A 14,553-nucleotide genomic window follows, 5' to 3' on the forward strand; every position below is an offset into this window, starting at 1 on the left:
GGGAAAACTCTCTCCACTGAGAGATGGGAGCACTTAGCAAGGACCTATTTCCACAAGGTGATGATGAAGGGATCTTTGGGCCTTCCCCCAGTCTATTCAGGGATAAATTCTTCATGTTTGTTTGTATTCCTATTTTAAATGCCCAGCCCAACCTCTAGGCCTTTTGTCAAGCTTGAAACCAACATTTATACAGAAAAACAGAATGAAATATTTTTTTCTAAACATATGAAACCACCAACCCATACCCAGAAAGTTTGAGGTAAAATGTGTCTTGAAGCCTAAGAAAACCAGGCTCTCTCGGGCTCACTGGCAGAACTCAGCTCGCCACAGAAGTTCTCATAGTAGCTTTTTTTTCCCCGAGTTCAGGGGTTCTTGGATGACTTCTAACCTGGCAGGTCTGCTGATTGCAGTGTTAACTGGACCCATCTCTACGTACTCTTTTTAAATACCCTTTCTTTTTTTTACCATTTTAAAAAATAAGTATGACCTGTATTCAGACATTTCTTGGTATCTGTTGGGAAAACCTGCCTCTGTTTACATGTTTAATTTAAATAAGGCTAAGAAGAAAACAAAAAAAACCCATAGGATTTGGTGTGAATACATTTGTAAATTGAGTCAAGTGCCATCATTAATATGATTTTTACTTGGGTGAAAGTCTGCATCATCAAAAAACCTGTCTTTTTATTAATGATTAGATTGGCTAAGGTGCCTATTAAGAGCTCTCCTGTTATTCATAATGGCCTAGCTTTTCAATCTTGGAAGAAGGAACTACACAGATCTAAAAGGAAAGATGCTGACAGCATGATTACTTTGTTCTATATTTGTATATGAAAATGTTTTCCATGAGCTAAGCTTCATTGTAATATGATATGTTGGATGTAAAACTGATCCAAAGCATATTGGTGTCTATGGTAGTCTTTTGTTGATTTTAAAGGACTTTTAGTCAGGCTCTAAATCTACATCCCAATGGTATCTGTTAATTTCCTTATCTTGAGACCCTTGGATTAAATGTACTGTAGAAAGTCAAACTGTTAAGGGCGACATTTTAAAATATATGAAACTTCTGGCCCTGTTACTGTCCTAACTGACTCCTGCAAACTTGGACTCACACTCTGAATGCACAAACCAACTGTAGGTGCAGTTCTGAATGCCTGATACCAAGTGTTTGCTTTTGGATGTAGCTTAGAAGGGCAAATGCTCAAGAGTCTCACCCACAATTTGATCATAGGTTTACATTTTGGAAGTGCAAATTATGCTCACATTAGTAAGTCTCTTAATCAGGCCTTTTAACCATTTTAGGTATTAGACTAGATGACCCTCAAGGTACCCTTTAACTGTACATTTGTATAGTTTGTCTTGTAGGTTTTAAATAGAAAAGTATTAATCTTTTGATAGATTTTTTTAGGTGTTTTATAAAATTTATCAGACAGTCTTCTATGTAATTATAAGGGAATGCTGAGAAGCACAGTATAGGTAGGAAGTGCACTGCCATTAAATTCCATCGTGTTTGAGTGAGTTTTGTAGAACCCCAATACATTTTTATAGAATCCTGTTGAGTTCATCCGTTTGTTCTACCAGACTACATACAATCGGGAGAAAAATTATGGCTGTGCATTAAAGGGTTATAAACATGGGCATCACAGGGAAAAAATTTCATTATCAAAAACCTGCTGCATATTCATAACTTTGCGTTTTAGTGAGGCTGCCACAAGATTAATTTTATGCAAGCTCAGTTATTTTGTTGGTCCCTTGCCAATGTGCCAAAAGCCAGGATTGCATGTAAATGTCTTGAGTAAAGAAAAGTATGGGTGTGGTGCATTAATGTGTTGTCCATGTCTGGGACACCCAAATTAACTAAGCCAGGGGTTTTGAGCCTTTTAAAATCAATGTACCCATGGGTGATTGGGGGGCACCAGCAGCTGATCACTGACTGGGGCGGGGGGTCCCCTAGCAGCTGATTGCTGACCCTGAAAGTGCTGGTGGCAAAATAAGAAGTGCCAACAACACTTCTCAGGGAGGGCACCGACTGGCACACCCCACTCCTCGGCCAGCGAGGGCCAATCTTGGGGGGGCACATGTCTCCACCACACATCACCTGTGAGTGTACCCCTGGTGGCCAGATGCAAAGCAGGCAGGGGGGAGCGCATGGCCAGACTTGGAGCAGCAGGGTGCGGGCTTGGCAGCGGTCATGTGCAGAGCAGCAAGAGCATGGGGTGATGGGTGGCAGTGGCAGCCACTGCGTGTGAGCTTCCCCCGCCCCCCCAGGCCCCATTCTTGGGAGGCAGTGGCATGGGGTGGTGGTGGCAGCACTCCATTGTAACCTGCCTGCGCATACCCTCTATGGCCTTCCCAAGTACACCCAGGGGTACACATACCTCTGGTTGACAACCCCTAAACTAAACCACAAAGTAGGCCTATGCATGTCTACAAGTCCATCTTAAATTCTAAACGGGAGTTTTGGATATCACATCAACACCCCCCCAATATTCTGAAAGTTAAGCCCATGGTGTCAGATTTGGGATGAAGAACCTTCATAAACACTTGTATGTAAATAAATAAAAACATCAACGAGATTGAATGTGGCCAGAAGTTAAATGCAAAAACAGACATTCGCAACAAAGTTTTCATTAACTAATACATAAATAACTGTTGCCTGACTTCTCTGCCAGCTTATAATAGAGTTCACATAAAATTTGACTGATGTAGGTAGGTGCAGTGTTTAGATTCGGGGTCAATATGTTTAACTAGCAAGAGGGGGAAATGATTAAAATTATGAAAGTATGATGGTGATCAAGCCCAGTACCTGAAGGTCTGTGTTTCATGCCCGTCTCCAGGAGATTGCTACTGTGCTCTGCTATATGAAATTAGCAGTAGGGTGTTACGAATATCTTTGAGACTGCAGAAGATATCTATCAGCCAATATTCTAAGTATACCACAAAACTCAGTAGTCCTGAGAATATGTTAATAAAATCTGTGCACCTCAAACAAGAGGACAGGTTGTGTTATTTGCTGACCCTTCCAAATAACATGTATGCAATTCCCTGTGTATTTCATGCCTTATCTCAGTGTTGTATGAACTATAGTAACCTGATGAGTCTTTCGTTTCTTAGCGCATTCCTAAAAGTTCTGTACTTGTGAAATCAGTGAATGGATATAATAAATATCAATGCAGTGCACACTTACCAGGTTGGCTGTTCCTATCCAGTGTGTCAGATCTGACACAGAGTGATCTGCAGTGATGGAGTTAAGGATCTTTCAGGTCCATCACTCATTTTGTCCTCAATTTTTAATTAAGATGTCTACAAACCAGGGCATTGCTGCCCATTTATAGCTCTGTTGAAATGTAGGATATTGCTGTGACATTGATACTTCTCTCCAGTGAATTGATTGATATTCTCCTCATGTTTCTCAGAGCCTCCAAAACAATTATCTTGGTGAAAATAATGATTGTGTACTAGTAACTTAGACCACACTTGAGCTAGAAATGAAAGGCTCCACAATCTCTAGTCCATTTTGTATCAGACTAGTAGTTCTTGCTCAAAAGTAGTCTCCCACTAACTTCTCGGACTGTAGGATAAGCTGTCCTTACTGTTTACCTTTCACCCAGAGGAAAAATGTAATTGGAAATAATAGTACATACTGTATTGATATACTATATTTAATGCATGCACGTATTTATAGATAAAGATACATACAGTATATTTATGTTTGATTGATATTAATATACTCTATGTAAGGACATGTAAATAACAAGCTGCATTGGGAGGGAGCACTGACTGTGGAAACACTGCTTTGATAAGAATATGAGTGTAGGATCAGGAAGGTGTAACTCCCTGAAAACAGTATATAATTATTAGATGTGTTATAAAGTCTTTCACTTTTTGGGGAAGTATTACAAGAATCAGGTCACTAAAGTGCCTAGGACCAATACTTAGGAGAAATAGGATATATGTTTTACCTTGTACCCTGATGCCTATCAGAAATCTTTAAAACCTGACTCAAGTCCGAGTGTATAACTATATTTTTGCCTAGCTGCTTCTTCAGCTTGTCTTTTCACCTGTTCTGCAAGCCATAGAAAAGAAAGCAAGAGCAGTGGGAATAGGAGAGGAAGCTTGACAGAGCCCAGAGATCTCACAGTAGTGGGGAAACAGGGCTGTGATTTGGAATGATTATCATCTACTCTCATGCCTGCACACTGAATGGAGAACTTATCATTTAAAAGATTACCTTGTCAATGGTGATAAGAGCACATTTTCTTCCCCTGCACACAGCGCTTACACTGTGGTGACCATTATGGCTGGTGCTTTTATCAGTGATTTAGAATGGAGCTGTCAAAAACTTTAAATAGCTTCTATTAAAGTAAAGTAATGTGGTTTTATCTATATAAAACCTGCAAAATGTATCAAGGAGTCCAGTATTGCCTGCCTTTTCTAATAAAAGACCATGCAGCTACACATCAGGGTAGTCCACCCTTGTGCCCCACCCCCAAAATGCCAGGCAGTTGATGAACAAAGATGATCTGAGAATCCTCAGACAACTGTGGAGAGAAGAGCTTTTTCATATTTGTAAAGCAGTGCTTTCTCATTACTTGCTGGACCATAAAACTGTGTGGTGTCTGAAAAGTGGCTAGGGAATCTTTGGAGCCGATGGAGGATCATGAGGAGGGAATGGCTCTGGCTTCTAGAGCTGAGTTTTCTATTCCTTTTAAGATCTTGAACATGTGTATAATTGTCAAGATTACAGTATTTTTGCATATGTTTAGATGCGGTACTTCAGAACCAACACTGCTTTCAAATCTAGTGTGTTTTCATTAAGGCTGTTGGTGCTAATGCTCTTATCATGTGGGGTTTTTTTCATTTGCTCTATATGGAATTTCAGTTTCTATTATAGAAACTTTCGTTTTCAGTTGATCAATTAGTTACTTTCAATGGATTGTTTGATTCCTGCCAATGTGAACAGTGTGGTTTGATAATAAGTGGAAGAAATAGCTTTGAAATCAGGAGCTAGTCATCCCCTAAGAGATGTGTACTTCTACGTGGTAACCAGAATAATAGTCAACAATGTCCTTGGACAATCTGCTTATGGTCTACATCTCCATCCTTTCTTCAAGTGATCTTTTTCTAGGACAAGTACTTTTCTTAGGTTCGATTATCATACTTTGGATTTTGAACTTGTCAGATCTCCCAAACTGCAAAGGACTAACTGTTTTCAGTACTAGGAAAGGAGCTCTCCAATGAAATACCCAGTGAAGCAGGGATTTTTTTGATCATGCAGTAGGTGAGTTCTTTCCACTGAGACAGCGCTGGATCAAGGCTTGAGCACAGTGTTGCGGGGCCATGTGAGGCAGCTGTTGTCATCTAAATAAGGCAAAATCACTTTACTGTGCCAAAATTATTATCCCAGATGTGCTGGCCAGATTTCTGTTGATAATTACATTCTTTCTTCTTAAAATCCCCTCAGCAGTTTCATTTGAATACAGGACAGTTATTTACCTCCTGTCTTTCTACCCTAGCTGTGACTATATTTCAGTAGCACTTGAAATGATTTGCAAAGTACTTTGGAATACTTGGGGATGACAGATGCTTCATTGAACCTGCCAGTTCATTACTGAGAACTCTCTGTAGTACTGGGGATGGTATTTTTAAGTGGTCTAGCTTCCCTGATACAGGAACTGTAGTGGAGGAGAGCTACAGCAGTCTGTGTTCATTTAATATGAGGCTATTGAAGTTGGATGCTAAATAAAAAAAGGAGGTCTTTGCAGCACATTGGAGTCAGGGTGATTCCTGAACACTGCATGATACAAGTTAAAAACAGAGCTGAAAGAAAATAATCTACATGGAAAAAAAAAATGAAACGGCTAAAAATTCTTCCAGAGATGAAACTCCCTGGAAATGTGAAACACTGGAAAGATATGTTAAGTAGTCCCTCGTAACAATGACTGGGTACTAGTGAAAATGTGGACAGTCAAAAGCAATTTTTTTTTCTGACAAGAGCAAATTTTAAGTCATTTCAGACACAGGAGGCTAAATATGCAGTTGCATTAAAGAAAGCTGAGGAGTTCTGAATATCACATAAAAGTGAAACATGAGAGAGAGGTTTCAAATCTGGAGGGCACAAATGAAAAGTGAAACCAAAGAAAAAATTGGATATAGATTGACCTAACCATTAGGCCTGTGTGAAGCGCCTAGTATTTGCTTTGGATTCAGATTTGTCTGATTCAGGGGACAGTGATTCAATTTGGTGATTTTTGAATCACTGTCCCGAATTGATTTGGCCAAATCACACAGGCCCATCCTCCTCCTGCTGTCCTAGCCTGGCAATGGCTGCCTTGCCCACCCCAGCTCCTGGCACTTTGAAAAAAATAGCCTCAACTCACTGGGTGCTGCCAGGCGGGGGGACGATCCCCGCTGCTCTAGTGTCCCACACTGCATGGGGGTCTCGACCACAAGTCTCCTGACCCAGCCCCCCCATGGCTGCCCTGCCCACCCCAGCTCTGGCCTTTTAAGAAAAAAAAACAAACAAACCCGGGCTCACCGGTTCCTGCCCAGCGCGGGGGGGGGCTGTCCCGGCTGCCTCACATTGCATGAGGCCCCCAAAGCCCCACACTGCATGAGGCCACTGCAGGAGATGGTGATTCTGGGGTTGGGGGGGGTGGTTCTTAAAGGGATGGAGCTGGGGTGGGAGGGGCAGCAATGGTCCCCTGATTCAGTTCGGATTTGGAGATTTGGCCACTGAATCAGGCCAAATCTCCTCCGAATTGAGTCAGCACCTGAAGCTTTGTACAGCCCTAATAACCATTATACTGGTAATAAATTATACTGATATAAACTGTTCTGATACAACTGTTAAGTCTGTACCAGCCCCTATGCTGGTATATGTGGAGTGCTAAACCATGACAGCCTTAACTCTGTTTCATTCAGGTTTAAAATGACAACAGTTTAAGCTCATTTATACCAGCATCAGTGAATACAGAAATAAAAGTTACATTAAAATGGTTGGTGTACACTCCTGAGTTGCAAGTACTTCCTCCCTTTTTCAAAGGTTTAAACATACATCTGTCCAAAGCCTTTGATTCATCTACAGCTCATTCAGTCTTGCTCTTATACAGGAGCTGAGCTGTTGATAACAAACCAGTGTGTGATATAAGAAAAGTTAAAGAGAAACCCAGAATTAACACTTGACCAAGCAATTAAAGTTTGCTACTCAATGGAAACCATTTACTCCAGAATTACGCTTATGAAGGGTGGACAGTGCTCTGACACTAAACATTTAATCAAGAATCTAAAATGCCGCTGGAAATGGAACCTCAGGAAGAAAGTTACTTGGGACTTACTGGGCATGTGTACACATGCTTTTACATGCATCTAAAATTAAAGAGCATTAGCTTAATGCACATTAAGGCAATTTAGGGGTGTGTCTCTACATGTGCATACACTAAGATGCATTAATGCTGGTATGCAAACTGGCTTGGGACTAAAGTTAGTCCCAAGTCAATGGACACACACCATGTTAATGCACATTAGTGTGTCTACACTTTGGCTAATGCGACTTAGCTATTTGCACACAAATATGATACCTGCTTTATGCAGGTATCAAATTTAGCCTTGGATAGCCTAAAATTGCCCTTTTTAAAGCACATAAAGGGTGCACATGTGTAGCCTTAAAAATGGGCTAATGCACATTAAATGCACACATGTAGACCTGCCCACTTACTCAAATAAAAATGGTTGCATGTGCTGTGACAACCTACCTAAGCCAGACAAATGTCTGGTACGTGGGGAAAAAAATCTGAGAAATGCAGATTACCTCACTTTACAACAGCTTGCAAGTTTTGACAAAATGCATACAGGGACAAAAAAGATAGTGAGAGCCACACTTCTCAGAAGATTTTTTTCATAACTTGAAAGCAAATAGGACATTTATTATGTTAACTGGTATAAGATCTAGTGAGCTCCCAAATACACAAAGTTTAAGGCAAAAGCTACAAGTAGCAGAAGGCAAATCAGTAAATCTCAGGTCTTGTAGTAGTGATCTTATCCTCTCACTAGTGGGATGTGTGAACTAGATTAGCATGTTAGTAATTCATTTGAAAAGACCAAATCAATAAGATGAATGTGAAAAGACCAAATGCATAATTGCACCAATGAAAAGAAAAGCCATTCTTGGAATGAACGTGTATTAAACCCTTGGTTTTACCAAGTGGGTATACTCAGTTGGGGGACAGTGGACAAGCAAGGGAAAATTTGAAGATGCCTTCCAGTCTCAGAGGTCTTTTCAACAGTATAGAACATGGGTAGAAGAAACAAATTCCCTACAATTCATAATAAAGTTCTCCTTTTCTTTATGAGCAATAACAAAAAAAATCTTTTTCAGTATATTCAAACTGAGAAGGAAGCGTTGAATCTAGTTCATGAGTTTAAAAAACTGAAGTCTTTATTTACAGAGGGGACATTCTTAGCTGAAAATGACTTTAAGACATATATTGCCAGTGCCAAGAGTAGGCTGGTAAGAGGCCTCTCCTTCCTTCCAAAGAATACAGAGACTGTTTTTCCATGAGATATAAATAAATGTCAGACTGGGAGTACATTAGCTCTGGTAGCCAATTCAGAAGCTGCTTTCAATCCTGGATGGGATTTTATTTAAAGCATCAGGATGATACCAAAGGTGTTACAAAAAAAGTGTAAGATAGATTTCATATAACCCTCCTTAAGGACTGAAAAAAGGAGTTCTTGAAATATTTTAGAATGTTTCACAAAAATCCTTTATAGTTGCTCTAGGATTCAACTATGTTTTAGAGTTTAAATCTGTGTCTATATCCAAATCGCCAATTTTTTCCAAATCTCTCCAAATCAATTAGGAGGGTTCCAATTTGATTCAGAGAGATTAAAGGGCCCTCTGATTTGATTCAGATTCGGAGATTCAGCCGCTGAATCGGGCCAAATCTTCACTGAATCAAATCAGGGACCAAAGCTTTGTAAAGCCCTAACCTTCAGTTATACTCTGCCTCTAACATCTGGTTACGAACTAGTGAACCGACTTTTTGCTATAAGTACTGAAGTTACTGTTTTTCTCCTTTTATGTTAGTTATCTGCAGTGAAAGAACTTGTAAGGGCAGGGGGCGCATCCACAGGCCAAAGAACATATCAGATTTGCTTTATTCTTGGCATGCTCCTGTGCACTGGCATGGGGAGTGTTCTGTGACACTTTGCAGAAGGGCCATTTAGTTGTATAAAAATCTAAAGTGATTCATGTTTTTTGATCATCCAGTATTATGTCTATAATTTGGAGGTTGTTCTCTCTCATGATAGCTTGTCAAGCACTTACCTGTCCCACTTTCTTTTAGATGACAATACACCAAGCTACCTCTAAAAATATGATGGTAAATAATCAAAAGGCATGGATTTGTTTTGGTACCTCACTGGCTTGTTTTAGCTGCTGTTCTTTTGTTTCACATAGAAATGTTGATGAGACATTGCTGTGCTAGAAATTTTTCCAACCAATTTTTCTGCAACAATGAGCCTCTGAAAGCAGGTAGAATGATGTGCTGCTGGCTGTTTCCAATCTTTGCATCGATCTCCCCTGTCTAACTAGACAAAGAACCAGCCTCACATAGACAGGTGAGGGCAGCATGTATGAATACTCTGACAAAAAGTGAAATGACTGCAGTAGTATCTTTCTCTGTCAAATGGGTGAGTAATGTTAAGCAGTCAGTGTGTCTGCCTCAGTTGTAGCAGTGTTGAACTTAAGGGCTTTGTTAAATGTCTGTGAAAACAAAGGAAAGTGTATTTGGATGCTGTGCAACCTTCTCAGGTTTGTAAAACTGGACTAGAAATATCAGGAACTAGGTAAGACTGAGGTCAAAATCTTAACAGGATTCACAAAGGAATTAGAGGTTTATATTGCTAGAAAGAATATCAGGAGCTACTTTTTTCCAGCAGTTTTATATGAATAGGGATATAAAGCCACATGCTTTGCTAGGAAACCAAATTTTTCTACTGGACATTAGGAAGATGCTTTTTCATAGAGAATGGATATGGGAGCACTATTTCTCAGTATTTCTGCTCCAGGACAGAATCCCAAAGAACACAGCAGAAAAAGTAAAAGCGTATTTGCATATCTGTGCATTATTTTTATACTCATTTGGGTTCACACATAGTATAGATAGATGTAACAATGGTATCAGTATCAAAGGGTAGTGATGCAAGCTCATGCCATGCAGCTGTTGCATATTCATAAAACTATGCTTTCTTCAGGGTCAAAAGTTGGGCATGTTGACTAACTTTTATCACTACAGAATCAGGCAGATGTAATGGGTGTTGCATGCTCCCAAACAGCAGCTTTCCCTCCTCTTGTAAATCACCTAAAATAAGCTTATCCATTAAGGCTGTGTGAAGCTTCAGTCCCTCATTCAATTTGGTTGAGATTTGGCCTGATTCGGTGTTTGAATCTCCAAATTCGAATTGAATCAGGTGACCCTTTAATCTCTCCAAATCAAATTGGAACCCTTCGAATGGATTTGGAGAGATTCAGAAAGATTTGGGTATTCGGACATAGAGACAGCATTAAATGTTTTTTCTACATACCTCTAGGTAGCAGGGGCTTGTGAGTTCTGTGATGATGGGGCACATGGAGCGTCCCACAGGAGCACGGAGGGCTGCACAGCACGCTCATCAGCAACCCCGGAAGTGAACCATAAGCACTTCTGGTCCACTTCCAGGTCCGTCGGGGAGTGCGCTGGGGGGGACCCTCATGCCTCCCAGCTTGGCAACGGGTACCTTCTGGGTCGGTGGGGGCACCCGGTTTCCACCTGTGACCAATTGCCAAGTCGGGGAGGTGCAGGGGGGGCCCCCAGCACACTCCCCAGCGATTCTGGTAGTGGACCGGAATTACTTCCAGTCGACTTCTGGGTTCACCACTGAGCATGTGGAGGGCACCCCCCAACTCCTGTGGGATGCTCCATGTGCCCCAGCATTGCAGCAATCGCAAGCTGTACTTGGTACCTCCAGGTATGTAGAAAAAACTTTTAAGGCTGTGTCTATGTCCAAATCGCTGATTCTCTGAATCAGCATCGAATCTTCAAATTCAGATTCAGCCGAATCAAATCAACAAATCGAATCACTGTCTCTGATTCGGACCCAAACTGAATCGAATAGGGCCCGCTTCGCACACCCCTATTATCCATACCCAGCATCATAAAGTGTTTGAAAAGGATGTTTCTCTCCAGTACCTAGTATTGATCCTCTTGCCCATGAAAACCATTCCCTTATGGTTCAGTGGTGGAGGATAACCATAATTGAGGAAAAATAATTTTGGGTCAACTTCACACCATTTCTTTAAACCTTGAATTAATCAGAATGTTTATTTTGGATTGAATGATGCATTTTTGTTTCTAGTATTTTTTTCTAGAACTATCTCTATGGAGATATGGAGTGAAGTGCCATCAGCATGTTGCTGATGCCCAGCTCTAAATTTCTCATCTGACCTGGGCACTGCAGTCTCTATTTTCTCCCACAGCCTGGCTGCAGTTAGGGATTAGATGTGGATGAACCACTTGAAGCCAGAGAAGGAAGAGATCATGATGGTGGGCAGTTTGCAAGATCTGAGGGGTGGGTGGGAAGAATTTAGACACTTGTCATTGATGGGCTTCAGCTTCTCCTTTCCATTCAGGTTTGCATCCTTGGGTTGCTGCTGGATCCCCTGCTGCACCTGGATTTCCACGTGGTGGCAGTGGCTAGGACTGCCTTTCACTAACTCCATCTAGTTAGAAGGCTGTGACCCATTCTTTCAGATTCAGATCTGGCTCCCATCATTCATGCCTTTGTAACCTGAAGGCTAGGCTACTATTATGGGCTGCATGCCTTTTGATGATTGTTCAGAAGATGCAGCTGGTAAAGAACACAGTAGCCTGCTTTCTGACAGGGGTGGGTCACCAGGAGCATATGACTCTGGTGCATCAGAGTCTGCACTGGCTCCCGAAAGCTTTCTGGGCAAAATTCAAGATGTGGGTTTTGACCTATATGGCTCTTAATGGCTTGGGCCCTATGTACCTAAGTGAGCCCCTTCTCTTTTATGTCCTACTGCAATCCTAAAGAGAGAAAATCTCCTGTAAAGTATGATCAATTCACCAAGTTTACTTGGCAAAAATACATGAAAGGTTGTTTTCAGTAGTCACCTGTCAGCTCTGGAACAACCACCTACTTGAGGCCCACCACAGCCTAAGCCACATCTTCCAGAAGTGCTGTAAACCCTTGCTATTTTGATAAGCATTTAGCAAACAAAGAAAGCTAAGCTCAGGTATTGTTTATCAGGGTTTTGCTATATAATTTATTTTAATTCTCTTTTGGCATTTATAAATAGTTTTTCTAGTTCTGTTCTCTAATTCACTTGTTCTATGTTATTTTGTTGTCTTCTATAAGCTGCCCTGAGCCTTCATTGAGAAAGGTGATATATAAATAAATAAATATATACATTTAAACAAAGAAAATTTGGAAACCAGCAACATTTGCAAATCCATGATTCTGCTGTTGCTGTTTCCCTCTCCTCCTCATATACTTGACTAGCTAAGACAGTCTTCCAGAGAATGGAAGCTCTCAGATTCCCTGGTTTCATGATTTGAAACAGGGGTTTGAACCAAAATCCTTTACTTCCCAGAAAAAAAAAGTACTTTACAGAGCAATCCAGAATAGGTCTCTCTCTCCTTTGGATGAAATTACTAAATAGTCTTTGGGCCAAAAAGTGGCAAAGTGAGAATGACTGCCATGGTTGGAGTGGGAAATATTTGCCCATTTTGATCTAAATTTTCAAATAATCAGTAGACACGGGTGTTAATTTCTGTTGAATAATTATAATTATTGAATCATTGAATAATTATTTGCCAACAAATTCACATATTTCTAACCATCATCCCATTTGGCCTACATAGTTCTATATTGTGACTTCTCCTAACACATTTCTCTCTTTGCCTTATTGTTGTCCATGTCTATAGTTACTTAAATTCATTGTTCAAATGCATTTCACTGTATAAATGTAACATTTAATTAGGACAAAAAAGCACATTTCTGTGACAGTGTTCAACCTTGGATAACCCAAGGTGTTCTACAAATATTGGAGGTAAAACTGGTATCTCTTCTCAGTTTCATCAGAGTATGTCTGGAATAACTGTGATAAATTTATGAAGTAAATTATCCAAATCTTGTCCACAAAGCAGCAGTGATGTTTAGCTGTTACTACAGAAAAGAACTAGTAACTGCATACAATGTGGAGACTGCATCGGAGGCATTTTTTCCATATGAAATATTCTAAATTCAACATCAGTTTTGTTTTCTCCTTTTCTGCTGGAACTGGTGCAATTCTAATTGTGCCTTCCATTATCTCCCTTCCTCTCTCCTCTTTTTCCAGTGTCTATCAGCTTGTTGTCAAAGAAGAGAGGCTGCAGAAAGCACGGAGGGCTGCAGACATCATTGAGTGCTTCTCTGTCCCAGTGAGCTACAAGAATGCTTCCAGCCTTGACTCACCCCATTACTTTGCAGCTGAGCTGAAACCCATCAACCTGCCAGTCACTCAACCCTTCACAGTGGGTGACAACAAAACCTACAATGGATATTGGAATGCTCCACTCTCACCACTGAAAAGCTACAGCATCTACTTCCAGGCTCTTAGCAAAGCAAATGGAGTAAGTACAGAAAGAACTGAAGCTGGCTTGAAGTAAATGGCCAACTTCCATCCCTCTGCCTCCTACAAATACACATTTTTCCCCCTAGAAAGGTTAAAGAAAATGAAGCATGTCACTACTGTTCCATGCTCAGCCTCTGGCTCTTTGTTGCACTAAGAACCTCAAAACAACCTCATCGCTGAAGATATATTTTGCCAAACAACAAAAATTGGTGATATTTTGCTGCAGTATGATCGATCCTCCAGTGGCACATTCTTTTTGAACGTTAGAGAAGGGTTTTAAAAGGGGATAGTGATAGTACTCCCCAATTATCTTCACTTACAAACATTTGCCATGTCTGCAAATTAGATTACGGAACATAAGAGCTACAAAAAACTATTAAGTAGGACAACCACTAATCTTGTATCTGGCCATATTTTAATTTAGCACTTATGTTTGAGATTTTCCTTTGAAGCAATATTGAAGTAATGCTGGCCTTTCAATGAGAGTTGAATGTATAGCAATTTTGAGCTATTTTGAAAAATCCCAGATTATCTCCAGAAATGTTAACATTTTAATGTGAGACATGGTTTGAAATGGAGACCACATGGATAAAGAATCATTGCTGACTGTTCTTGTTAGCAAGTGCTACACCTGCCATGATGACATATTGCTCTTATCAGAGGAACAAAATAGAAACTAGATGGCATTTCTGTTTTTCCTACTTATACTGCTTAGTGTGTGTTTTAGTACGTTTCCCAGCACTCAACCCCATCTCTTTTTATTTTAATAAATACATTGTCTCTAAAACATCAATTTCGTTTTGTTTTCCCACAGATTTGTGCTCACAGGTGAGCTGACTGAGTCATTCCATTTCAGGTGACCCACACAGTGTCAGCCC

General features: G+C 40.5%; 1 protein-coding gene across 1 annotated transcript in view; it reads left to right on the forward strand.

Moving 5' to 3' along the window:
• Positions 1–14,553, forward strand: part of PTPRT (protein tyrosine phosphatase, receptor type T) — a 418,285-nt gene that overhangs the window by 247,784 nt on the left and 155,948 nt on the right. Inside the window, exon 7 of the mRNA XM_006035110.3 lies at positions 13,400–13,673. Coding sequence (XP_006035172.2) covers positions 13,400–13,673 — 274 coding nt within the window. The remainder of the gene's footprint in view (positions 1–13,399; positions 13,674–14,553) is intronic.

Source organism: Alligator sinensis, unplaced genomic scaffold (genome assembly GCF_000455745.1).
Source record: "Alligator sinensis unplaced genomic scaffold, ASM45574v1 scaffold494_1, whole genome shotgun sequence".
NCBI lineage: Eukaryota > Metazoa > Chordata > Crocodylia > Alligatoridae > Alligator > Alligator sinensis.